Source organism: Lepidochelys olivacea (assembly GCF_965140295.1).
Source record: "Lepidochelys olivacea isolate rLepOli2 genome assembly, chromosome: 9".
NCBI classification, from domain to species: Eukaryota; Metazoa; Chordata; order Testudines; family Cheloniidae; genus Lepidochelys; species Lepidochelys olivacea.
This window is the reverse complement of record NC_140419.1, coordinates 25734246-25761743: the sequence shown is the minus strand read 5'-3', so window position 1 is coordinate 25761743 and position 27498 is coordinate 25734246. Positions and strand designations below refer to the sequence as shown.

Below are 27498 nucleotides of genomic sequence, written 5' to 3'. Positions count from 1 at the left end.
GATGTCGAGTGATCGCTGTGTGATAAGCGTTCGCCAACAGGTAATAGGGTGTTCTTGTCTTTTATCATTTTCCTGTGTGAGTACATTTGAAAGTGAAGAATTGTCTGGTTTTACCCACATAGTTGTTGGGGCATTTAGTTCAGGAAATAAATCTTTCCTGGACCCCCACTTCTGACCTTCAAACACCTCCCTTCCCCAATCTCTCCAAGCTTATCATAAGAAGCAAGCTCCCCACAGACCAGGACACGCCAACTCTCAAAGCAGCACCAGATCCTGCCGGAAGAGCAGATGCAAAACCTGCAGACATAGCTCCACTGCTACAATGATCAACGCCCCCCCCACGACACATCTTTCAAGATCCCTGGATTCCACACATGCCTATCCCAACATGTGGCGTACCTTATCCAGTGCCCCAATAACAACTACTTTTAGCTAGAACTATCTGGATTGTCAAGTCTGTCGTGTTTTTTTTTTTTTTTTTTTATTCCACCCCCCATGATTTTATTGGAGACTTCTGGGGGGTCTCAGGGCATAGCTATTGCATAGGAACCATGCAAAAAAATTAGTGGGCACTCATCAACAGCCAGTTCCCCTCCTCTCCCACTTGCCTCCCGTCCGCTGGTGGCTCCACCAATCAACTCCTCCCTCTCCCTCCCAGTGCTTCCCACCCACAGCGATCAGCTGTTCCATGGCATGCAGGAGGCGTTGCTGGGGGAGGGGGAAGAGTGAGGATGGGGCATGCTTGGGGGAGGGGATGGAAATGGGTGGGAAGAGGTGAGGTGGGGGCAGGAAGAGCTGGGGCAGGGGTGGGGGCTTTGGGCTTCTTGGTGGATTATAATGGGGTCTTGCAAAAACTAATAATTTAACTGCCTGCCTGCTGAAAAGTGGAAGCTGCTCATAACTCTTCAACTGCATGTCGCTTACTTATTTTATTTGTTTTTTTAATTTTTTTTTAACATTTACTGAAATCTTCCAATATTGTAAAATATTACTCCATCTCAGGGATTAAAATGAATTCTTCAAATCTTAAGGAAGTCCAGTTTAGCAACACAATAGTTCTGGCTTCTTTGTCTCATATATCTATGAAAGTATGCTTCTGCAATCTTGTATGAGCTTGCTTGCTGTGGGAAATCCTATATTGTCGCTGAGTTGGTGCCTAGAAAACTAACTTGCAGATTACAATCTAACTCAAAATTGGTCTTTGTTTTTTAAAAAAATCATTAAAATTGCTTGCTATAGTGTAGTCTTTGAAGTTTTACATATCTGCATATTTTGTTTGTCTGTGAGAGCTGCTATTTCCTGGTTGCAGGTGGCATTTTGAGATTTGGGATGAGTATGAGTTGTTGGCGTGTTTTGTTTTTTTTTTTTCCCCCAAGGGGTGGAATCATATTAATTATTCAGAGCACCAGTATGACAATCCCAATAGAATGCACCTGTGCTTGTCTCTCTCTGTCTTTGTAATACATGCTGCTTCCTCAGGAAATTAACTTTGTGGGTGTGTGGGGACTGAAGACTCACTCACAGTGTGTTAATTTTAGTGCAAAAACTGAAATTTCATTCTGTCTGGCAATTGCAGCTGTTTCTCACTCCTTGTGAACAAAATAGATTTGGGATCTGACTGATTCGGTTTACACTAGTGTAAGTCGGAAGGAATTCCTTTATAATAGTGTAAAACTATCAAGATCAAGAATCTGGCTTGAACTGAAAATATCAAAATCTCTATTTTCCTATAGAGACTGCCAGCAGTAAGATATAATGCAAATATTGTTTTAAGCAGCAATACTTTATATAATATTATGGAGTATACAGATATAGAGTACTATTAAAATAGGGAGGTCCAGCCTTCCAGTAGTGTGTAAATATCTCAAAGTAATTTAACTTCCCTCCCCACAACTGTATTTTTGCAAGAGAGGAAATACATTTCTGAGGTGTGAGGGCGTATACGTCATTGGTTGTATGCTCTGTTCTTAATACCTTGAGACTTAATATTAAAAATTAAAACTCTTTGATTTCCTACAGTCCTGTAAAATAACATACATTTTACCTGTACAGTAGACAGACCAAACAAAAACTGCTTGCACTGTTACTGTTCTATTTCTAATTCATAAATGCACTTACAATATTCATATTTTCAAAATAAAGTAGAAGGGAGAGAGTAGCACATTAGAATGATGTTTCAGATCAGGAATTCTCAAACTTCATTGCACCACAACCCACTTTTGACAACAAAAATGATTACACCACTGCAGGACAGCTGTCCAAAGCCGAAGCCCCAGCCAGGGGGGACCGTAACCTGAGCCTTGCTACCCAGAGCTGAAGCCGAAGCCTGAGCCCCTCCTCTGCCCAGGGCTGAAGTCTTTGGGCTTCAGCACCAGGCAGTGGGGCTCAGGCTACGGCTTCAGCCCCAGACCCCAGCAAGTCTAACACCAGCCATGGCAACCCCATTAAAATGGAGTTGAAACCCACTTTGGGGTCCCAACCCACAGTTTGAGAACCGCTGGTTCAGATTATAGATCTGGCTAGTTACAACAAATGAAGGTGCTGCAGCTCCAAGTTAAAGTCCATGCCAAGTGATGGAATCTGTCCAAAACAATTATTCATAAGTAAACCCGTGGAGTGCTATATAAGGCCGTTATCCTTACAAGAACATACTCACTGGATTGGCATTTCTTTGGCTTACAGTATTACATGGATACAGAGATAAGCCAGAACAAGGTTGATGCCTTTGTTGGCTTGCCTACCTCTATTATATAGTACTGCTTACTTTGGTTTGTACAGTGGTGATATATGATTTAGGGCACAGTGTCCTGCCACTGCTTAGAGGAACCTTGTCTAGACGATATGAGGTTTTTTATTTAATTATATTAAAATAATTGACATAGTCCTTGTGACGGGTTCAGTCACAGAGACCTGCTTGGGACTGTCACCAGATGTGCTGAAATTACCTCTGAGCCCGTTTTCCCTGGCAGCTTGGGACTCCAGAATCCTGCCTTGTGGAGCCAGACATGCTAGTCTGCTGCAACACAGACCAGGTCTGGTCCACACACCCAAAGCTGCAGACTTAACTGAAAACAGCTCATCAGGTTTCCTGTCCCCAGCAACCAGACACCCAGTTCCCAAACCCCATATAAATCAGTTTTACTCTATATAAAGCTTATACAGGGTAAATTCATAAATTATCTGCCCTCTATAACTCTGATAGAGAGAGATGCACGGCTGTTTGCTGCCCTAGGTATTAATCACTTACTCTGGATTTGTTAATAAACAAAAGTGATTTTATTAAGTATAAAAAGTAGGATTTAAGTGGTTTCAAGTAATAACAGACAGAACAAAGTAAGTCACCAAGCAAAATAAATCAAAAACAAGCATGTCTAAGTCTAATACATTAAGAAACTGATTACAGGTAATATCTCCCCCTCAGCAATGTTCCAATAAGCTTCTTTCACAGACTAGACTCCTTCCTAGTCTGGGCCCAGTCCTTTCCCCTGGTATGGTCTTTGTTAGTTCCAGCAGACATCTTAGGTGGAAACTAGGGGAGTTCTCATGACTGGAAGCCTCCTTTGTTCTGTTCCACCCCCTTTTATAGCTGTGGCACAAGGCAGGAATCTCTTTTGTCTCTCTGAGTCCCCACCCCTCCTTCTAAATGGAAAAGCACCAGGTTTAAGATGGATTCCAGTATCATTGACATGTTCACATGTCCTGTGAAACCCCAGCCTCCATTCTTCCAGGGCTGGCCCACACATACACCGGAAGGTTTGCATGTAAACAGAGCCATTTACAACTAATTGCCCTAGTCAATGAGAGCCATCAAGATTCTAAACCACCATTAATGGTCCACACTTTGCATAATTACAATAGGATCTCAGAGTTATATTTCATATTTCTAGCTTCAGATAAAAAAAGATACATGCATACAAATAGGAGGAATGTATTCAGTAGTTTATAACCTTTGTTATGATACCTTACAAGAGACCTTTTGCATAAGGCATATTTCAGTTACATCATATTCACACTCATAAGCATATTTCCATAAAACATATGGAGTGCAATGTCACAGTCCCATAACAAAACACACACTGAATTCACTGTGACTTTGTTTGGACAGGGAATAAGTATTTTTAAACATCTGAGTTTGCAGTGAGGTTCTGTGCAGTTTGATGCCTTCTGAACCTTGCCAGTGATTAAATTGGATGTTTTGGTTGAATTCAAGAAGCAGAAAGAAGGAAAGCAGAGCTGTTGGTCAATGATATATTACTAGTGGCTTTCCAGAAGTTGAAATGAATCTTAAACTAGCTCTCTTCAGTCTTTGTTCTGCTGAGCAGAGACGTTACTTAAAAAAAAATAAGAAAAAGGGGGTGTCGTAAATATAAATGGAAGGGTAAACACCTTTAAATCCCTTCTGGCCAGAGGAAAAACCCTTTCACCTGTAAAGGGTTAAAAAGCTAAGATAACCTTGCTGGCACCTGACCAAAATGACCAATGAGGAGACAAGATACTTTCAAAGCTGTATGGGGTGGGGGGACAAAGGATTCTCTCTGTCTGTGTGATGCTTTTGCCGGGACCAGAGCAGGAATGCAGGTCAGAACTCCTGTAAAAAGTCAGTAAGCAATCTAGTTAGTTATGCGTTAGATTCTGTTTTGTTTAAATGGCTGAGAAAATAAGTTGTGCTGAATGGAATGTATATTCCTGTTTTTGTGTCTTTTTCTAACTTAAGGTTTTGCCTAGAGGGATTCTCCATGTTTTGAATCTGATTACCCTATAAGGTATTTACCATGCTGATTTTACAGAGATGATTCTTTTACTTTTTCTTCAATTAAAATTCTTCTTTTAAGAACCTGATTGCTTTTCATTGTTCTTAAGATCCAAGGGTTTGGGTCTGTGTTCTACTATGCAAATTGGTGAGGATTTTTATCAAGCCTTCCCTAGGAAAGGGGGTTAGTGCGTGGGGGAATATTTGGGGGGTGGGGTGGTTCCAAGTGGGCACTTCCCCTGTTCTTTGTGTAACGCTTTGGAGGTGGCAGCATTAAACCTAAGCTGGTAAGAATAAGCTTGGGGGGGGGGTCTTTCATGCAGGTCCCCACATCCATACCCTAGGATTCAGAGTGGAGAAGGAACCTTGACAGGGGGAAAAGTCTCTAGTTGTGTGTGGGAAGAAGCATATACTATATGTTCTGATTTGACTGGGTGCTGATTTTATCTTGCATGGTTGTACAATAATATGATTGTGTGCGATGTAAAATCTTATACCTTGGGGCTGTACTCTTGTCTGTTTTGTGTGATTTACTGCTTAGAGAAGAAAGCTTGAAAGAACTTCTTGGAAATAAGCATCAACGTTACTGTAATCTCAAAAAGATGAACATAGATATTAGATAATCCAAAATGGGATGTTGATTGAGTTGCTGTTTAATCTTTTTAGTGCTAAATAGTTATGCAACTTTTGTCAGGGCTTGCATCCAGTATTTTCAGGCAATTAATGACTTCAGTCTCCCATCTTGTATTGGACAGTGCATGTGCTTGTGAATTGATGTATATCTGCCAACATCAGTAGGGGCAAAACACACACTCTTTGGAGGCACCAGAATATAATGCAAACAGACTTTTGTTCAATCCCTAAATCTCTTAGAAATTTGCTCTCACAAAGTTATAAAATAAGTGTTTGGAGATTGTGTAGAACAAAAGTAAATATGTGTGTAAACAATCCCAGTGAGTGAATAAGAAGAATATTCATAGTTACATAAACTATGCTGGCAGGGACTACTAATTCACAAATTTCAGTCATAAACCGCTCGCTATGTAGGGCAGAAAAGAATGGTCCTAGTGCTTCACAGGGAACTAAAGCATCAGGAGGGGCTCATGCTTTGAGGCAGAATGGACTTTTGCGCTGTTCCATTGTAGCAAATATTCTGAAGTTGATTAAAAATGCATTTCTTCATATGAATGTAGATTCATTTACTATTATACTGTTGAATTGATAAGGATTTATGGGCATTCTTATGAAATACGTAGAATTCATCTTAAAAGGTGTTCAGTTTTCTGTATATATCCACCTATTATCCTGAATCAGTTTGTTTTTCAGACTTCAGCTATTACCACTGTCCACGTCTGTTATCTCTCTACTGCAGACAATAAGGAAAGACCTACAGAATAGATTGTACCTCAGTGGAGCCGTGCAACTCATATTGTACCCTTTTGGCCATAAGTGAAGTCCATGACTTGACTAAGCTTTAGTATGGATTTTGACTCGCTGAAGAGAGAGATTTCAGAGTAACAGCCGTGTTAGTCTGTATTCGCAAAAAGAAAAGGAGTACTTGTGGCACCTTAGAGACTAACCAATTTATTTGAGCATAAACTTTCGTGAGCTACAGCTCACTTCGAGTCAGTCTCTGAAAGAGCAATGGTTCAGTTGGATTATCTGTTTAAGGGGAGCTGAATAAAGCAAACATTCTGAAATTAAACAGAGCAGTTACTGTGAAACCTAGAATTATTATTGTCTTCTATTCATATCTCATTGCTAGATGGTTAGTATCTAATTGGTTCAGATCCTGGCGACTGGTTAATTCGTGGATTAGTAGTCCATACCAGTATAGCTCGTATAACTATAAATACTATACTGGTTTGAACTAAGGAGAATTTCTTACTGCACAATCAAAAACAATTGAGAAATATATTGACCATGAGATCCTTTTTTTCTGTGCTGCTGTACAGAAGATTAGTAGATTTGGGATTTTTCTTTGTTTCATCAAGCCCTTGGGGGGCAATAAATCTGCAAAATGACCATGCCTGGTTTTAGTAGTGGGGGCCTTGTCACAGTTTACAATCCAGAGTAGCCTTACTGAAACTGATAGAGCTAGGTAGTTATCAGCTGCCTTTAAAAAGTATCTCATCTTGATGAACAGCTGATGAATTTACAATCCCATATAAGACAATTACGGGAAACACACACACACTCTCCAATGCAAGGAAAAAAGGCTTTCAATGTGCCTTTTTTCTAGCTGAGCAATTCTGTTTCCAAAGTAAGTGGTGCAAATTCTTTTAAATGATCCTTAACTCATGTTTTGGTAGCTGAATGCAGGTAAACAATTTAAAGAACTGGAAATGTAATTAAGATGAACTTCTCCTTGAAAGGCTTTTCTAGCATTTCTTTATACTAATTGGACATGAATGAATAAGTTGGCTAAAACAACAAATATAAAAGAAACTAGCTTGGATTCACAGTGTGGAGTGCTTAGGCATGTTTCTGAAGATGTCTGGAGACTCCACAGTTCAGGCACCTGTTGTCACAGATAAATGTTAATGGATTGGGGCCCTGGAGGGGTTGAAGTAACTGTTTACTGACAGCGCACAGAAACTTCAAGTAACAAGATGACCTGACCAGGCATTCTCTTACGCAACAGCTGAAGGCATGGCAAAGAGAGATTTTTTGATTAGCTAGAGTAGTTCAGATTTAGGAGAATGAATGGCTAAGTTGTTTAGGGAGAAGGAGTGTCAGTTTTTAAGTGTTGGTGCTTGGGTAACCGATTTTTTAAAATCGTATTTTTTAGTAACCCTAAACAAAAGTAATGCAGAAATGTATATATAAAGTGCTATTGCATGTCCAGATAATCCTGGAATACGATTCAGAGTAGTGCTTCAGGTGCTAATGGTGCTTCGTTTTATTTGCTTCCTTGGTTTGTAACAAACAGCGTGCGCACGCTCCACCACCCTCTACTATATGGAATGTCGCATCTTCTCATGTTTGTTTTCCCCTCTACACCTCCCCCCACCACCACCACTGTCTGAACTAGTGCAGCCTATCCTTACCTGACTGAAAAGAGGTCCTGAGTTCTTCCGTTTCCAAATATCTTTTACCCAATGTGTGTGGTTAGCTGACATCTGTGGTGTATTTATTTGTAGGCAGCCATAATTTATTAGTTCTTTCGCACCAGAATCCTCTGATTATTTTTGTCAGGAATGTGCTTAGCAGTGTAAAGAGTGTTTGTCAGTTAACAGCTGCTTTCAGAGCCTGCACGGAGGTACACACGTATTGTTTTAGAGTATCACTTTTTAAAAAAAAAAATGAAAAGTAGTATCTTAAAATACGTATCTTTATAGAATTCAGATGACATATCCATGCCCACCTTCTTCCCCAAAGCCACCTCATAATAAGCATTGTAAGGTAAAGTGGAGCTTTGGAGCTCTACCTCTTGTCAGTGTGTCTTTGAATACTTTTAGTGCCGTTATCGAGCATGCACAGTGGTCTTGTTTTTTGTAGTCACTAGAATAGATAGTATCTTTTTATTTATCTCATATGGGAAAAGAGATCATGTCTAAAAGATATACATTACTATACTGTATTTCAGCAAGACCAGTACAAGGTGAGAAGAATAGGTGACAGCAGTTATCAACTATTCGTTTGAAGCCATAATGGTGTTATGACCATATAGCAAGTTTTGAAACTTTGTAAAAATAGATTGTGGTCCAGCTCCTGTACATGCAGATTAACAGGAAGCTTAACAAAAAAGCATCATTTTCTCTGCCTCCTTTTTAAACACAGGTTTATTATATTGCACAATCCATTATAAATGTAGGCGTTCGTACTTTTGGAAACTTGAAAAATGGAAGTGGGGAAAGTATATTCTGTTTAATGGATTCAGTGGCATTTCTCTATTTGTTTTTGTAATGTGCTAACTTCTGAATGTTGCATCTGATCAAGTCCAAAATTTCAGGGACTGTCCTAGGAATCATTGGGTAGAACCCTATTTTAGTGAAAATATATTTTAAAAAAAAAAAAAGGAAACCAAATGAGAGTAATGAGGGGTACACAGTGCCCCAGGCATCTGGTTAGCACACACAGCACTTCAGCCACCTTTGTAATTGTCTGTAGGTCAAAGATGGCAACAATTAACCTCTTCCAGCGTAATACCCTCCAGCTCAGCTTAGCTTTACTCAGCCTCCTAATACAGTTAAAAAAATATTGACACTCTGAATGACTTCTCTCCGAGCCAGAAAGTGGGGTGGGGGAAAAAGAACGATGGGGGAAGAAGGGAATGGGGAAGCTCAAAGAGCCCTTGGCATGATTGAGGGAGAAATGGGGGGCGTGGCCATGGGAGAAACGGGCGGGGGGGGTAAACAGAAACAAAACCTCTGGCAGTGGGAGAGAATGGAGAGCTCTCTTGTGGGGGGCCTGGGGTACATACTGAGTGGGCAGGGGAAAGAAGATGGGAAGGGGGGGCAGAATACAGAACCCGTGATGGTGGAACAATGGGGGACCCTGGTGTAGAGGGAAAGAGCGGTATGAAGGAGCACCCAGAGAGCTGCAATTAGGGGAAGCGTGAGGGACAATTATATGGGCGATGGGGGCCATGAGGGGGACAGAGAGCCCCCGGTGTGGGGGAAGGGGAGGTGCACAGGGTCCCTGGCATGAGGGTGGAGGTTGCAAGGAGTCCCTGAAATAGAAGTAGATGGTAGGGTGGCATACAGAGAGGTATGGGGGGGGGGGCAAAAGAGCCCCTGGTGTGTGTAGTGTGCTCAGCCTACAGAAGCAACAAAGTGTGTAACATTCTAGTAAATTATATTCTAAAACAGAGTTGCTTTTGGATGTCAGGTATTGCTTAGGAGTTACAGAAAATAAACCAGAAGACATTATTCTCCATTTGCTATGGAGTAAGGTAAGCTTACATCACCCAAGGAGTGTCAAAGCCATGTAAACTGTGCTTCTGACTGAAGTGCCTTAAAGCGCAAAGATTAATTTCTTCTGCATCTTTGACAAGCAGATGCTTTGTAAATTTTTGAAAAAATTTTTTTTGCTAAAGGGCTGAAAGTGTCAGAAGAATAATGTGCCATAGAAAAGCATTGGAAATGGGTGCTACTCCTGAATTTGCTTCTTGACACGTTTAGTGGAGAATTGTTTACTCTGAGCAAAAGTGTTAGGTTTTTTTCCTTGTTTTGCAGTGAGGAGAGCTACAATGTCACAGATTATTCCTTGAGGGACCAGCTGTTGGTTGAACAATGTGACAGTGAGGAGCTGAATTCCTCACCTGTAAAGAACAGTTCCACTATGTTGTACTCGCGGCAGAGCTCTACAAGTCACCTCTTCAGATTAACTGTCCTTAGCAACCATGCAGGAGAGAAGGTAGAGATGCTACTGGGGACCGAGACTCAGTAAGTAGATAACTAAAAACTTCTCCAACTCTCCTTCCTTCTCCTCCCATTTGAGGCATTTTTCTTTTATCTAAGGTGCTGGAGCTTCTTCAATTCTACTGTTTTGTTCAGCAAGTCTAAAAAACATAGCAGAGTCCCCATACAGCATCTTGATGAGAGGCCTAAACTGTAGTGGTCAAAGTAACAAAACAAAATGGAACTGCTGTCAAATCCAGATATCTCTCTGGACAGTGTAAGGGTATGTCTACACTACGAAATTAGGTCGAATTTATAGAACTCGGTTTCTTAGAAATCGGTGTTATATATTCGAGTGTGTGTGTGTCCCCACAGAAAATGCTCTAAGTGCATTAACTCGGCGGAGTGCTTCCACAGTACCAAGGCTAGAGTCGACTTCCGGAGTGTTGCACTGCGGGTAGTTATCCCACAGTTCCTGCAGTCTCCGCTGTCCATTGGAATTCTGGGTTGAGATCCCAATGCCTGATGGGGCTAAAACATTGTCGCGGGTGGTTCTGGGTACATATCGTCAGGTCCCCGTTCCCTCCCTCCCTCCATGAAAGCAAGGGCAGACAATTGTTTCGCACCTTTTTTCCTGAGTTACCTGTGCAGACGCCATACCACGGCAAGCATGGAGCCCGCTCAGGTAACTGTCACTGTATGTCTCCTGGGTGCTGGCAGACGTGGTACTGCATTGCTACACAACAGCATCAACCCATTGCCTTGTGGCAGCAGACAGTACAATACGACTGGTAGCCGTCATCGTCATGTCCGCGGTGCTCCTGGCCACATTGGCCAGGAGCGCCTGGGCAAACATGGGCGCAGGGACTAAAATTGGAGTGACTTGATCAGGTCATTCTCTTTAGTCCTGCAGTCAGTCCTATTGAACCATCTTATGATGAGCAGGCAGGCGATACGGATTGCTAGCAGTCCTACTGCACCGTCCTCTGCCAAGCAGCCATGAGATGTGGATGGCTTGCAGTCCTTCTGCACCGTCTGCTGCCAGCCAAAGATGTAAAAGATAGATGGAGTGGATCAAAACAAGAAATAGACCAGTTTTGTTTTGTACTCATTTGCTTCCCCCCCGTCCCCCATCTAGGGGACTCATTCCTCTAGGTCACACTGCAGTCACTCACAGAAAAGGTGCAGCGAAGTAAATCTAGCCATGTATCAATATGAGGCCAGACCAACCTGCTTGTTCCAATAAGAAAAGTTACTCATTGATGTAAAGCCACCCCGTTTGTTGGTTTTAATTCCCTGAAGCCAACCCTGTAAGCCATGTCATCAGTCGCCCCTGCCTCCGTCAGAGCAATGGCAGACAATCGTTCCGCGCCTTTTTTCAGTGCGGACGCCATACCAAGGCAAGCATGGAGGCCGCTCAGCTCACTTTGGCAATTAGGAGCACATTCAACATCACACGCATTATCCAACAGTATATGCGGCACCAGACCCTGGCAGAGTGATACCGGGCGAGTAGGCGACGTCAGTGCGGTCGCGTGAGTGATCAGGACATGGACGCAGATTTCTTTGAAAGCATGGGCCCTGGCAATGCATGCATCATGGTGCTAATGGGCCAGGTTCATGCTGTGGAACGCTGATTCTGGGCTCGGGAAACAAGCACAGACTTGTGGGACCGCATAGTGTTGCAGGTCTGGGACGATTCCCAGTGGCTACGAAACTTTTGCATGCATAAGGGCACTTTCATGGAACTTTGTGACTTGCTTTCCCCTGCCCTGAAGCTCATGAATACCAAGATGAGAGCAGCCCTCACAGTTGAGAAGCGAGTGGCAATAGCCCTGTGGAAGCTTGCAACGCCAGACAGCTACCGGTCAGTTGGGAATCAATTTGGAGTGGGCAAATCTACTGTGGGGGCTGCTGTGATGCAAGTAGCCCACGCAATCAAAGATCTGCTGATATCAAGGGTAGTGACCCTGGGAAATGTGCAGGTCATAGTGGATGGCTTTGCTGCAATGGGATTCCCTAACTGTGGTGGGGCCATAGACGGAACCCATATCCCTATCTTGGCACCGGAGCACCAAGCCTGCGAGTACATAAACCACAAGGGGTACTTTTCAATAGTGCTGCAAGCTCTGGTGGATCACAAGGGACGTTTCACCAACATCAACGTGGGATGGCCGGGAAAGGTACATGACGCTCGCATCTTCAGGAACTCTGGTCTGTTTCAAAAGCTGCAGGAAGGGACTTTATTCCCAGACCAGAAAATAACTGTTGGGGATGTTGAAATGCCTATATGTATCCTTGGGGACCCAGCCTACCCCTTAATGCCTTGGCTCATGAAGCCGTACACAGGCAGCCTGGACAGTAGTCAGGAGCTGTTCAACTACAGGCTGAGCAAGTGCAGAATGGTGGTAGAATGTGCATTTGGACGTTTAAAGGCGCGCTGGCGCAGTTTACTGACTCGCTTAGACCTCAGCGAAACCAATATTCCCACTGTTATTACTGCTTGCTGTGTGCTCCACAATATCTGAGAGTTCTCTTTGTTTCTCCTTGATGAAACCCCCCTCCCCTTGGTTCACTCTACTTCCCTGTAAGCTAACCACCCTCCCCTCCTCCCTTCGATCACCGCTTGCAGAGGCAATAAAGTCATTGTTGCTTCACATTCATGCATTCTTTGTTCATTCATCGCACAAATAGGGGGATGACTACCAAGGTAGCCCAGGAGGGGTGGTGGAGGAGGGAAGGAAAATGCCACACAGCACTTTAACAGTTTACAACTTTAAAATTTATTGAATGCCAGCCTTCTTTTTTTTGGGCAATCCTCTGTGGTGGAGTGGCTGGTTGGCCGGAGGCCCCCCCACTGCGTTCTTGGGCATCTGGGTGTGGAGGCTATGGAACTTGGGGAGGAGGGCGGTTGGTTACACAGGGGCTATAGTGGCAGTCTGTGCTCCAGCTGCCTTTGCTGCAGCTCAACCATACATTGGAGCATACTGGTTTGGTCCTCCAGCAGCCTCAGCATTGAATCCTGCCTCCTCTCATCACGCTGCTGCCACATTTGAGCTTCAGCCCTGTCTTCAGCCCGCCACTTACTCTCTTCAGCCCACCACCTCTCCTCCTGGTCATTTTGTGCTTTCCTGCACTCTGACATTATTTGCCTCCACGCATTCGTCTGTGCTCTGTCAGTGTGGGAGGACAGCATGAGCTCAGAGAACATTTCATCACGAGTGTGTTTTTTTTTTTTTTCTTTCTAATCTTCACTAGCCTCTGGGAAGGAGAAGATCCTGTGATCATTGAAGCACATGCAGCTGGTGGAAGAAATAAAAGGGACAGCGGTATTTAAAAAGACACATTTTATAAAACAGTGGCTACGCTCTTTCAGGGTAAACCTTGCTTTTAACATTACATAATAGCACATGTGCTTTCGTTACAAGGTTGCATTTTGCCTCCCCCCACCGCGTGGCTACCCCCTCAACCCTCCCCGTGGCTAACAGCGGGGAACATTTCTGTTCAGCCACAGGCAATGGGCTCCTCTGAGTGTCCCCTGAAGAAAAGCACCCTATTTCAACCAGGTGACCATGAATGATATCTCACTCTCCTGAGGATAACAGAGAGAGATAAAGAACAGATGTTGTTTGAACGCCAGCAAACATATACTGCAATGCTTTGTTGTACAGTGATTCCCGAGTACGTGTTAGTGGCCTGGAGTGGTAAAGTTTCCTACCATGAAGGACGCAATAAGGCTGCCCTCCCCAGAAACCTTTTGCAAAGGCTTTGGGAGTACATCCAGGAGAGCCACGAATGCCAGGGCAAATTAATCCTTTCACATGCTTGCTTTTAAACCATGTATAGTATTTTAAAAGGTACACTCACCGGAGGTCCCTTCTCCGCCTGCCGGGTCCAGGAGGCAGCCTTGGGTGGGTTCGGGGGGTACTGACTCCAGGTCCAGAGTGAGAAACAGTTCCTGGCTGTCGGGAAAACCTTTTTCTCCGCTTGCTTGCTGTGAGCTATCTACAACCTCCTCCTCCTCCTCATCTTCTTCGTCCCCAAAACCTGCTTCCTTGTTGCCTCCATCTCCATTGAAGGAGTCAAACAACACGGCTGGGGTAGTGGTGGCTGAACCCCCTAAAATGGCATGCAGCTCATCAAAGAAGCGGCATGTTTGGGGCTCTGATCCGGAGCGGCCGTTCGCCTCTCTGGTTTTCTGGTAGGCTTTCTTCAGCTCCTTAAGTTTCACGTGGCACTGCTTCGGGTCCCTGTTATGGCCTCTGTCCTTCATGCCCTGGGAGATTTTGACAAAGGTTTTGGCATTTCGAAAACTGGAACGGAGTTCTGATAGCACGGATTCCTCTCCCCATACAGCGATCAGATCCCGTACCTCCCGTTCAGTCCATGCTGGAGCTCTTTTGCGATTCTGGAACTCCATCATGGTCACCTCTGCTGATGAGCTCTGCATGGTCACCTGCAGCTTGCCATGCTGGCCAAACAGGAAATGAGATGCAAAAGTTTGCAGTTCTTTTCCTGTCTACCTAGCCAGTGCATCTGAGTTGAGAGTGCTGTCCAGAGCAGTCACAATGGAGCACTCTGGGATAGCTCCTGGAGGCCAATACCATCGAATTGTGTCCACAGTACCCCAAATTCGACACAGCAAGGCTAATCCACTTGTCAGGGATGGAATAAGGAAATCGATTTTAAGAGCCCTTTAAGTTGAAATAAAGGGCTTCATCGTGTGGACGGGTGCAGGTTTACGTCGATTTAACGCTGCTAAATTCGACCTAAAGTCCTAGTGTAGACCAGGGCTAAGCCATTACACTAACTGCACTGGATAGTAGGGCTGGGCCAGAAGCTGTTTTACCATCCTGTGAAAAAATTTGTGATTTCAAAAATTCCTCATTCTACCTTGAGGTTTTTTTTGTGAGGAGATGGAGAGACCCGCACCAGAATAGCAAGTAGCCTGAATCCGGCAGAGCAGGAACTTGAACCTGCTTTTCCCACATCCCAGGTGAGTGCCCTAGCCATTGGGCTACCGACTATTCTAGGATGCTGTGACTGCTCTCTGATGCTGATTAAACTGACCCTTTCCCCCCAAAAATGTTGGTTTCAATGAAACAGCATTTTCAATTCCGGACCCACTCTGCAAGACAATGTATTGATCAAACATAATAACTTAACCTGTTTATCTTACAGTAGAAGTAAGCTGCATATTGTTGGCTCATACAAGATTTTAGAAGTATGTACAGTATGTGATTTACTTGTGGTTTTTAAGTGTTGGAGTCGCTGTTTATTATAGTTTTATAATGTGTTCGACCAAAATGGCATAGAAACAAAGAATATGCAAAATTCTACCCATAACAGTTAAGGGAGCAGTTATAGTGGCACTTGAATTTGCCTCCTAGGGAAATTCGTGTATTTCTTTCATGTGTATCAAATGAATTCTACTCCAGGTTCTGTACAGGTAGGGTTTTTTTATCTTTTTCCAATCAGAATATCTGTTCTTTGAGCTGATTAAGCTCATATAATTATGTCTCACTAGTCAGATCAGTAACTTGACTGGAGCCATGGTAAATTAGAACAAGACAAAGAGACTATATGGATGCTCCTGTGCTCTGAATGTGTATGCAAATTATATAATGTCAACCCACGTCAAGATACAGCCCATACTTAGAGTAATATGAAATGTTAGCCTGGGATATTATTTGACATCTGTACACTACAAAACTCTGTGGAGTGCATTAGAGACCATTTCTACAGCAGTATCGGCATCCAATGAAGTGAGCTGTAGCTCCCAAAAGCTTATGCTCAAATAGATTTGTTAGTCCCTAAGGTGCCACAAGTACTCCTTTTTGTGGATACGGACTAACACGGCTGCTACTCTGAAACCTGCATCAGTATAAGAGAACTTAGATGCAAACTTCTCCATACTTGAGATAATGGTAATATGTAGCTATCTGCAGTTTTGCACTAGCATAATTAATTGCTGGCTGTTAGGTTCTGTGGAGTTCTATGACTAGAGTATAGGATGACTGCTGAGCTCTGCTCAGTACCTACAGCTCAGCCCAAGACTGTCACCTGCACCAGAGCACACACTTTTAAAAATAGGCAAGGGCAGTCCTGACAAGCCAGGAGAGCTGTTGTCCTGCTTTCTGTCTCCTTCTGTGGGCAATAGGGCAGGAGAATGTGTGGCTAGTGAGACTTCCCCTTCTGGCAAGAGCAGCACAGAAAGAGGAAGCTGCAGCTAGATCCCAGCAGGGCAGAAAGAACAAAATGCCAGGTGCCTGGCTACATCCAAAGGGCAGATTCCATGGCCAGAACATGAAATTCTGCAGCAAGTTGGCAAAATGCCAAATTCCACGTTCAATTCACTGAACAAGGAATTGTAGAGGGTGCAAGGCCCTGTGTATATAAGTCATTACCTCTGGCAGCTTTACCAAAGCAGAATCTTTCAGAATGGTCACCGAAGGCTCAGGTGAAATATCACTCACAAAAAGTTTTCATGAGAGTTCAAAGTGAAAAGTGTTTTCCTTATTTCCACTCCTGCAACTTTCAACATCAACCTTACCCAGATAATTTTCCACTGACTGCAGCCTTAAGTCCTTTTTAAAGGTGCCAATGTGTATGTGTTCAACAGAGATTAACTAAATCTGGCTAGGTGATAGTGGCCATTGTACATGCAAACAATTTTATGCAGGGTGTTTGGCCTCTTAAAACTAATTTTTACTGCCTCTTCCTCAAGATCACAACCCTGATTTACCTGATCTTATCAGTCTTTGAACGGTTGTTATTTCTCCAGCTGATCATGTCGATCAGACTTCCTCAAGAGTGATTGAGGACAAAGTGGTTTGTTACTCCTGCTCTTAGGGGAGGGCTAAAGTTTGAACATTAAGGGAAAACCCTAATGAGAGGTAATATCTCTGTCTGCCTCTGGATAAATGAAACATTTCACTACCTCACTGTCTCTTCTTTCAGAAGCATGAAAGAGTCAAATACATATTGAAACAGAAAATACCGTTATGTTTTAAACCATGGGTCATGCATTCTTCTAGTGATGATAACCCAGCAGTTAAGTGTAGAAGGTTACTTTATGTCAAACTCATTGTTCAAAAGTTGTAAGCGATTTTTGCCAAACCTCTCTGACCACAAAACAGGATATAACAGTGAAATTAATTTTAACCTAGCATACCTCAAACCCAAACTCAATGCTGTTGCGGATGTAAACTGTGGTGAGTTGGCCTCTGTCAGTCAGTGACTTTAGCAAATGAAAAAAGACTTACATGTCTTAGCAGTAGAGTCATTCTGAGGATACAAATGTTAGCTGTTAAATATTTCATCTATCTAAGGCAGGGGGTCTCAAACTGGGGCTTGTGACCCCTCAAGGGGTCGTGAGGTTATTACATGGGGGTCATGAGCTCTCAGCCTCCACCTCCAAGCCCCCGCTTTGCCTCCAGCATTTATAATAGTGTTAAATATTTTTAAAGTTTTTTTTAATTAATAAGGGGTGTCGCACTGAGAGGCTTGCTGTGTGAAAGGGGTCACCAGTACAAAAGTGAGAACCACTGATCTAAGGGCTTGTCTACATGAACATTTTTTGCCACAAGCTTAGGTGTGAATCTACTCTGCACTAGCCTGCCATGCACTAACTGTCCATGTGAACCCTGCAAATGTGCACTAATAATTTGTTAGTGTGCTTTGATCAACCCCACTTTGCAGTGGGAGAAAATTAAAGTAAGCTCCACGCAGAAAGTTAGTATGAGGCAAGCTAGTATGGGGTTGAGTCGCCCAGCCTGCTGTGAACTAAATGTATACAAGCCTTTAGGTAAAATCTAGGCACAATCTGAATGTTGTTCATGAATGGTGTTTTGTCACAGATCTTCAGGTTTTCCTGGACAGTTTAAAAACAGAAGGTAGGTGAATATGAAATAGAATTAAATTAGAGAAAAGGGAATATTAAAAAGAGGAAAAAATAAAATATGGCGGTGGATGGAGTGAGTGAGGTGAAAGGGAGAAGAAGAAAAGTGTCAAATGACACAAAAATGGAGAAGTTAGTGTTTTCAATAAAGGAGCATAAATAAAATTATACTTCATTGGCAGACATCGATCTCCATGCTTTGCGGAAAAATATGTGATGGGTATTTTGAGCACTTACGTTAATATGGATATTACTACCTATTCTGGATTAAAAATTGGGTTAGAGATGAAAGCAGAATTCACTAGAATTTATGCACAGCCTTCTGGCTGATGGGGGCAGGGCCTAGGAGCCTTCAAATCAACCATTTTTCAAGGGATAAATCTGAAAATATAACTGTATTGGCAGATATAGATGGAGCTGGGCTCCACTTATCCTGCAGCAGAGAAGGGCAGTGGCTGCTCATAAATCATTACCCTACTATGAGAAATGAGACAGTTAAGTTTGAGTTAGAGGAGACCCAAAGAACCATCTTGCTGGCCTTCTCCAAAATCCTTAGTGTGGCCATAGATTCATGGAGGCACCATGATCCACTGGATAGAACCCAAGACTGGCAGTCATGAGACCTGAGTTTTGTTTGCTCTGCTACTGACTTTGTAATGTGATCTTGGGTCAGTCGCCCCTTTGTGTCAGAGTTTCCCATCTGTGAAGAGCGGATAACCCTTTCCCACCTTCGTAAGACACTTTGAGATGTGTCTACTTTTAGGTGGATGAAAACTGCCTTAAAACATCTTGGTGGAAATGGTGGTGTTTAATTATCACAGTGGATGTGAGTGAGTTACATTATGGACTTCAGGGGGGGAAATTGCTTCAGGGGCACAGTCCAAGGTGCTAAACCCAGCTGTTAGGAGTCAATTTTCATAGTGAGATGTGGGTGAATTACACCACTTAAAGTCATTTTCTTATACGTTCTGTAAAACATACCTATGTATATGAAATATTTTTTTGCATTGTCAGAAACTTCCACTCCTGTTTGCTACAGGTTAATCTGCTATCATTAACTCATTTTTATAGAGAGACTCTTTTTAGAAACAATAAATCCAAACTAGGCAGCCGTTGTCTCATATAATCCTGTCATGAAAGGATTGAGTAATTATATATCTCTGCATTTTATGACTAACCATACAGCACACAGTTGATTACATTGCACTGAGTCTGTGTAAACAAACTCTTCTTTTTAGATGTTTATTCACTGGTTATACTTCAGTTTGGTAAACAGCCTTAATAATGCATGTGATCGTATTTGTTGTGTTGATTCTGAAATATGTTAGAGGTGCACTAAGTCCTTGAACCCAAGACTGAGTCCCCCCAATAGTTCATGAAGGTGTTCTGATGTCTCACATGTGGAGTTGTTTCAAGAAGGAGCTGTGTTAGTTCACGGGCCATGAATTCAGAATAAATAGAGCTTTTTTAAAAGCCTGTAGTCCATGGGTATAATTTTTAAGAGGAGAATAAATATAGGATAAATAGTAATTTTTTTGTAGCTGATTTCCAGCCGAGACTAAAACTTTACCTAGTACTGGGAAAATACATTCAGCCCTAAGAATCAGGGATGCAGAGACGGATTAGGGGTTTGTGGGGCCCTGGGCCAGAGCAAGTGGGCGCCCCTTCTGCCTGTAGTCCCCCCGCTCCAGTTGGGAAATGGGCTCGGGGCATGGGGGCTTCCCCTGCTCCCTGGCAGGAATGCTGGGTGGGCAGAGCAGGGCAAGCCCCCGTACCCTGACCCCGTGCCCTGGCAGGAGTGCCAGGTGGAGCAGGGCAAGCCCCTGGGCTCCGATCCCACTCCCCAGCAGGAGTGCTGGAAGGGCGGAGCAGGTCGGGGTGCAGGGGTGCCTCAATTGGCACCGGCCCCATTGGCCCGGTGGCTAATCCACCACTGCAGGGATGTACCGCCATCAGTGATGCAGTGGTTACTTGCTCTTAACTCCTCCTTCATTGGTCTTGTGTGCTGGAGGACAAGGGATATTGAGTGAACGAGGTAGAATCCTGGGTACTGAAAAATCTGTCTGTTATGAGGTACCACCGTGTTTGTATTAGATCTTGGTGCCAAGAACTCAGAATGTCTGTGCCATGAAGATTATCAACTCTCCAGTCCCTGAAACAATGGCATAGCTCTAGGTATGAAGACCGCTATTCAATACCCTTACTAGCAGAAGTTACTTCAGGCTCTGATGCAGTAAGAGAGCAGGAATAGAGTTAGAAGAGGAGAAAAAAACGACATAATTAAAACTGATTTGCATATGAAACTAGTGTGTTCTGAAATAGAACCTGGTTACAACTGAAGCATTCTGATTTGATGTCAGTAATTTCATACCCATGTCAAGAGCCCCCACTGAATAGTGAAATGACTTTGCAGTTTGTGTTACATAAGCAGCAGAAAATATGCTAGGCAGTACATCTTGTGGCGGAGGGATGGGTATGTCTGCACTGCAGCCGCATGTGAGCCAGTGCGGGTAGACGGACTTGTGCTAGCTAGCTCAGGGGCTCAAGCTAGCACACTACAAATAGCCAGCTGGATGTTGCAGTTGGGGGTGGAGCTAGATGAATCTGTCTACCCTAGCTGGGAGGCTTGCTCCCAGTCCCAGTGTAGGCATAGCCTGTTTGTCTTGGATGGTTTAAGGAGTGAGATGGGAAGCCAAGGCGTGCAGTAACTCCAGGAATGCACTGGTTATCATACCTCAAGGCCTAAAACAATTGTCTGAGATGATCTAAGAGTTTGGCAGCAACTGTGCTTGCTTCTAAAATGGAGAAGAATCACTTGGGGGCGTATACAGGTCTTTGTATTGTGCTTTTCCTGCCAGGAGGCTCTGACTGGAAGTGTTTCTCAGCCTTTTTGATACTGGGGACAGGCTTGCTGCCTTCCTAAACTGTGTCAGGGAGATCTCGGGGACCAGCTGTTGAGAAACACTGGAGTAGGGCATTTATAAATGGAAAACTCATCTGGTTTTCATCCAGACACAAGGGAGTTTTCAGTCAGAGGGCCAGATCCTTAGCTTATTTAAGTCAGTGTAACTCCATTGAAACCTATGTAGCCATGCTGATTTACACAGCTGAGGATTTGAACCGTGATGTTTGAGCACTTACAGAATCCATCCAGCAATCCATTGCAAACTGCAAATATATATTTGACTTAATTTATTGGCTAATTACTTGTGACTTCTTCAATCAGAAATGTAAACAGATGCTTTTCAACACACAATACAATAGGGAAAATCCAGATTTTCTGTTTTTGTTCAGATTGTGTTCAGGGGAGAGAAATCTCAAAGTTCATACATACTCAGTTGTGATATCCATCTATCTGTCTACAGTATCTGCCCTGGCCACTTGGACTTGGGCTACACTTGCAGATAAGAACATAAGAATGGCCATACTGGGTCAGACCTAAGGTCCATCAAGCCCAGTATTCTGTCCTCTGACAGTGGCCAATGGCAAGTGCCCCAATCTAATGAACAGACAGTTTATCATCAAGTGATCCATGCCCTGGCACCCAATCCCAGCTTCTAGCGAACAGAGCCTAGGGACACCATTCCTGTCCATCCTGGCTAATAGTCATTGGTGGACCTATCTTACATGAATCTGTCTAGTTCCCTTTTGAACCCCGTTATAGTATTGGCCTTCACAACACCCTCTGGCAAGGAGTTCCAAAGGTTGACATGTGTTGAGTGAGAAAATACTTTCTTGTGTTTGTTTTAAACCTACTACCTATTGATTTCATTTGGTGACCCTTAGTTCTTGTGTTATGAGAAGGAGTAAATAACACTTCCTAATTTACTTTCTCCACACCTACCTATTATAAAATCATGATTTCATAGACCTCTATCATATCCCCCTTAGTCATCTCTTTTCGAAGCTGAAAAGTCCCAGTCGTATTAATCTCTCCTTATACAGAAGCTGTTCTATCTATACCCTTCATCATTTTTGTTGCCCTTTTCTGAACCTTTTCCAATTCCAATATATCTTTTTTGAGATAGGGCAACCACATCTGCACACAGTATTCAAGATGTGGGAGTACCATGAATTTATATAGAGGCAATATGATATTTTCTGTATTATTATCTAGCCCTTTCTTGATGATTCCCAACATTCTGTTCGCTTTTTTGACTGCCGCTGCACATTGAGTGGACGATTTCAGAGAACTATCCACAATGATTCCAAGATTTTTCTTGAGTGGTAACAGCTAATTTGTAGAGCGCCGGGAGTTAAACCAGCCTTCAGAGACCGCAGCAGGGAAAACGCTGCCATGTATTTACACTGTCAGCTGCAAGTGCACTGGTGTGGCCATATTAGCAGCTCTTGCAATGCCACAAAGAGCAGTGCATTGTGGTAGCTATCCCAGTGTGCAAGTGGCTGCAGCATGCTTTTCAAATGGTGAGGGAGGGAGTGTGACGGTGTGTATGTGGTGGGAGAGACAGTGTGTTTTGGGGATCAGAGAGTGCGTCAGCATGCTGTCTTGTAACTTCAGACAGCAGCAGACCCTCCTCCCCCAGCCTCTCTCTCTCTCTCACACTCCCAGCCGCAGCATTCCACAGTAACGGCTTGCCTTGTCCCGGAGCAGATAAGCAGGCAGCTGTCAGAAACGGAGCTTTGAAAGGGGATATCCACATGCCTGCAGCCAAGTTCAAAACAATGACAAGAGTGGCCACTTGACTTCAGGAGATTATGGGATGTTTCTGGAGGCCAATCACAGCACAGTAATGCAACACCTTGTTCACACTGACGCCTGGGCGTTTCAACCAGGGCACATCAAGCTTTATGCTTCTGGTGGAGGTAGATTACTGGGAGCGCTCCAGCTGCAGAGTCCAGAAGCTTTACGTGCCTTGCCAGTGTGGACACCTCAGGAGTTAGGGCGCCCGGGACTGATTTAATGCACTCTAACTTGCAAGTGTAGCCAAGCCCCTCGCACTTTTTGCAGCAGTAAGTGTATTAACCCTGGTCAAATTCCTCCTTGAATAATTTTTCTACTTAAAATCACCTTTCGTTGGAATATATTCTATTCTCACTTCCTATCCTAGGCATTATATGCTATTGATGATTGCTGTTAAGTGATTGTTCTATTTCACAAATGCTTTGTTTCACCTGTGTCACTGTAATACAGTGGTAGACAAAGTCATTTGTACATGTATCTAGTGAAGTTTTCAACCCAGTTTGGGGTGCTCATCGTTTAAAGTTGATACTTAAATTAAAATGAGTATCAAGCTTTGTTATCTTGTGAATTTTTTGTTGTGACATAACAAAATTGATTAAAATTGTAAATATAAAAGCACTTCATGTAGTTTTACACGCATTTTGGAAAGTTACAATTAATACAATTCCTACCAGTTATTAGCTGTACATATTGCAGGTTGCAGTACAGGGCACAAATGTGCTTTCATTAGGGGCCTGATCCAAAGTCCATTGAAGTCAAAGGCAGTCTAGGTCTACTCTTTCCAAGAGGAATATGCAAGCCAAAAAATCCACCAAAACAACCCTTTTGTGTGTATTCATCAAGATGAATCACAAATGCTTGCAACTCACATGGACAATAGAAATGACAACACAATATATTCTTCAAAGTAGACAAGTGAATCTGGGCTGTTTTTCAACTGGGATAAGTCTGCTGAATGCTAAGAATTAGTGGTAGTTTGCAGTGTTGTTGTGGCCATGTTGGTCCCAGGATATGACAGAGACAAGGTGGGTGAGGGAATATCTTTTATTGGACCAACTTCTGTTGGTGAATGACACAAGTCTTCAGGCTCTACACACAGCACCGAAGAAGAGCTCTGTGGAGCTCAAAAGCTTGTCTCTTTCACCAGCAGAAGTTGGTCCAATAAAAAATATTACCTCATCCAACTTGTGTGTCTCAAGAATTATCAGCATGCTTGATCAACATGCAGTAAATTATTCAGATTTAATTTTGTGATTTTTTTTCCTCCCTAGTAATAATTGAAAACCCTTACAGAAAGTTTCCTCTCATAACAAAGGGAGTCATGGTGAATGCAATCAGTAATAAGCCATCCAAGTAACCAGTCTTTGAGACAATTTGATGAACGCATTTTTTCTTTAACTTTTCTGCCTCCTTTCCTGCCTGCCTGTTGATGATTTAATCAACATCAGAAAGTAAATTGACAGTCTTTTTATTAGGATAATTCTTTATATCAGAGAGAAAATTCAAAGCAAAAATCTGTGGGGGAAGCTTGCAGGGAAGGACACAATCATATTAATTGACAGTCAGCCACACTGGTTTATCTTCACACAATTTGAGGAGAACGCCATATAATCAGTCTAATTTGGGAACTGTATTGCAGATAGTAAAAGAAGTAGTTTTGAGTTATAATTTGCAACTACTGACTGTTACATTTAAAAGATTAATTAGATTGATAGGACTAATGTGTTTTAAGAAGAGGAAGAGCAAATGATTATCAACTTTTGTTATGCTGATTATTTACTGGTTTCTGTATACTGTGTTTCTAAGTGGTGTGCACTGTTGAATCTGTCCATCCCTGCTATATTTCTCGATTTATGTCCTTTGTTATAATTTTGATTTGATTTAGACCTTATAAAGGCATCAAAATTACAAGGATATTTGCCTTTAAGCCATTAGGTTTGTATCTTGCAGAGCTGGCTCTACCATGTAGACAAAGCAAGGAGACACCTGGAGCACTAAAACAGTTGACAGTTTACATTGGTAGCAGAACATAACTATTAGGGATGTTCCCAAAGCCTGTCTTCTCCAAAGTACAGGGCAGAGAGAAATACATATACAAGTCTTATGTTGTGGGGAAGGACTATAGCCCCATACTCAGTTCTACCACTTATGGCTTATTGTATGCTAGGAACATAGGTATTCTCCAGTGTCCACTGGTGCCAAAAATGTAGATGGAGTGTTCTAATAAAAAATATAAAGTTTTGATTTGTTTCACTGTCTCTTTAAATTGAAGAATTAGCCTAGTGGCACTGGGTATTTTTAACTATTTGATTTTGTGCAGATTTAAAAAAGAAAAAAGTTTATATGCTAATACTGCTACACAAGGCCAGTTCATGGCTTTTCACAGCTCATGCAGTAATAATTTGGATAACCAAAGCTCTTTCAATAATGAAAGAAGAGGAAAACAAGTAAGCACCGTAGGGAAGGGATTTAGGTCAGAAAAAATAGATCTAAGTGTCTGAGAATGAGGAGGAAGTGTTGGGTTCACTGTGTATCCCACCAAGCCAGGCCTCTACTCCTGTCACTTCACTTTCACCCTCTTGTGCATGTATTGATAGTGGGAAGAAGTGAGTTCTTTTGTGCAGTCTCTTGTTCCTTGAAGGATGGCCTTAGCAATTCAGTCTGAGCTGCAACTTAAATCTCCATTTGGGAGGGGTTTATTTTTGTTGTTTTTCTTCTGAATGTAATTTATTTTGGCCATTTTCAATCTGTCCTAGCACATGAAATACAATTTTGAGTTTAAATGCACAAAAATGCTTACAGAAATTAAGTGTTATGTCCAGTACCATGGTCTAATTGTTTTAGATATTCTAAAGGAAACTAATATAAGAGCTGGGGTGTTGCATTACAGAAAGTGACTGACTGTAATTGTAGCTGTGTCGGTCACAGGATGTTAGAGAGACAAGGTGGTGAGGTAATTAGCTCACCTACCTGGTCTCTTTATAAAGTGGCTAAAGCACATGACCAGACGCTAAGTTTTATTGCTTTTTGTTTGTTTTTCAAACTGAGAGGAATGTGGACTACTCTGATTCCCATCCACTTGACAACACTGGTTTAAGTATTGGCGCAGAGGACTGGGACTCCAGAGATGTGGATTCTATTACTGGCCCACTGAGTTAACATCTTCTTGCTTAAGTTTACCCATCTGAAGAACTGGTATGATATTTTCTGCCTTGTGCATCTTAATATTTGTAAATATTCTCTGATGAAGGATAGCATAAAGTGGTGGTAGTTATAATTAGAATAAGTGCATACAGTAGACTGGAAGGGTAAATAATATGCATTTATTTGAAAGCATGAATGTCTATTCATCCAAATGGGTTGGAGCGCTAATAGCTCCAGTCTCTGAGATAACTAATGCATGTTTTAAAATCTCAAAGGAAAGAATTTTTCAAAGGCAAATTAAATGTCAAGGGCCACATTTGCATACTCTCCCTAACTGCATTAATAAATATTGCAGGCACACCTGTTTGTGAAACTTCATATTTGCCTGTGCATGTTGGATAATCAAGCAACCAAAAGTGAGCAGAAAAGCAGGGAAAATGGCTGGTTTTATAAAGGTTGCAATTCAAGACCCCCTTTCGAAATGAGTTCCGAAGTTCGTAACTAATACTGACCACAGTGACACAAACAATTCCTCTGCACCCTTAATTCCTTCTGAACCTCTTCCCTCATTGGTGTAGTAGAATATCAGTCTTAACTGTTGGTTAATATTTTTAGCATCTTAGCATTTTATAAAATTAGGTCTAGACACAGACTATAGTACAATCAGGAGCTGTGGCAAATCACAGTCCTAATTTAAGATGTAACAGATTAGGAGTAACAAAAAAAAATGTAATTTTTGTTCTTGTGACTGATTTGTAGAGTATTATTTACCACAACGCTTGGAAGATACAGCATTCTGTTAAACAGTAGTTAAACAGTAGTTGAAAGAACTTTGCATAGTCTAGGGGAAGCAGTGATAGAGGTGGTCCTTGTTCTGTTGGAGCTGTTTCAGGGAGTGTTCTGCTGTAGACAACAGCAACAAATAGTGTCTTGTTCTCTCTAGTACAAATCCCTGTGAGAGGCCATCTCTGAGATGCCATTAGCATCCAAGCTGCCCTCCACAAAAGTGAAAGATTTTATCTGTCTCACTGGACCGCAAAGACTGGAGGGAACACATTAAAACATAAGCCACACAATGCTCCGGGCATATCCGTGCTTGGAAAGTTTTAGTCGTGGATTTGCTTTCAAAGTTTAGAATAACCCTGAAAGAAGCTTTAGATCATTAATGATTCTTTAAAGACCTCATTACTGTAATCAGAGGATGAGTAAAACATGTTCTGGAATGACATGCTTCGTGGCAAAAACTGTGTGCTTTTTTTAGTTGTTTGGGGGAAGGGACGTTTAGTAAAACTTTACTATTTTTCACTAGTTTGTGTTCTTGACAATTACAGAATTACCTTGTTATATGGCACTAGGTAAAAAACAAAAATGCCAATCCCACAAAGTTTGGTGGGAGGAAGAATCCAGACAGGAATTTGATAGCAGTCTACACTCTCTTTTAAGACTGGATGCTAAAGGTAGAGAAAGCAAAGAAGGAAAATATCTGCACTAAGCAGGCCAAACTGAATGGGGTAGAGATTGCTGCATTTCTAAATGTAATGCATTGTTGTTAATTCGACGATGCACTTAATTTCTCAGCCACAACTTGGTTGTCTGGCCATTTTGCTTGGGGCTTCAGCCCTGCGGGAAGTGCCTGCCAGGCCTCATGGCTTCAGCC

The 27498-nt window shown here is 42.5% G+C and overlaps 1 protein-coding gene across 2 annotated transcripts in view; it reads left to right on the top strand.

Annotated features, from left to right (window-relative positions):
* ARHGEF26 (Rho guanine nucleotide exchange factor 26) overlaps nt 1–27498 on the top strand; it is a 115464-nt gene that overhangs the window by 76530 nt on the left and 11436 nt on the right. For both annotated transcript variants that reach the window (XM_084639311.1, XM_084639310.1), the window contains exon 12: nt 9931–10140. In XM_084639311.1, the coding sequence (XP_084495437.1) occupies nt 9931–10140 (210 nt within the window). The remainder of the gene's footprint in view (nt 1–9930; nt 10141–27498) is intronic.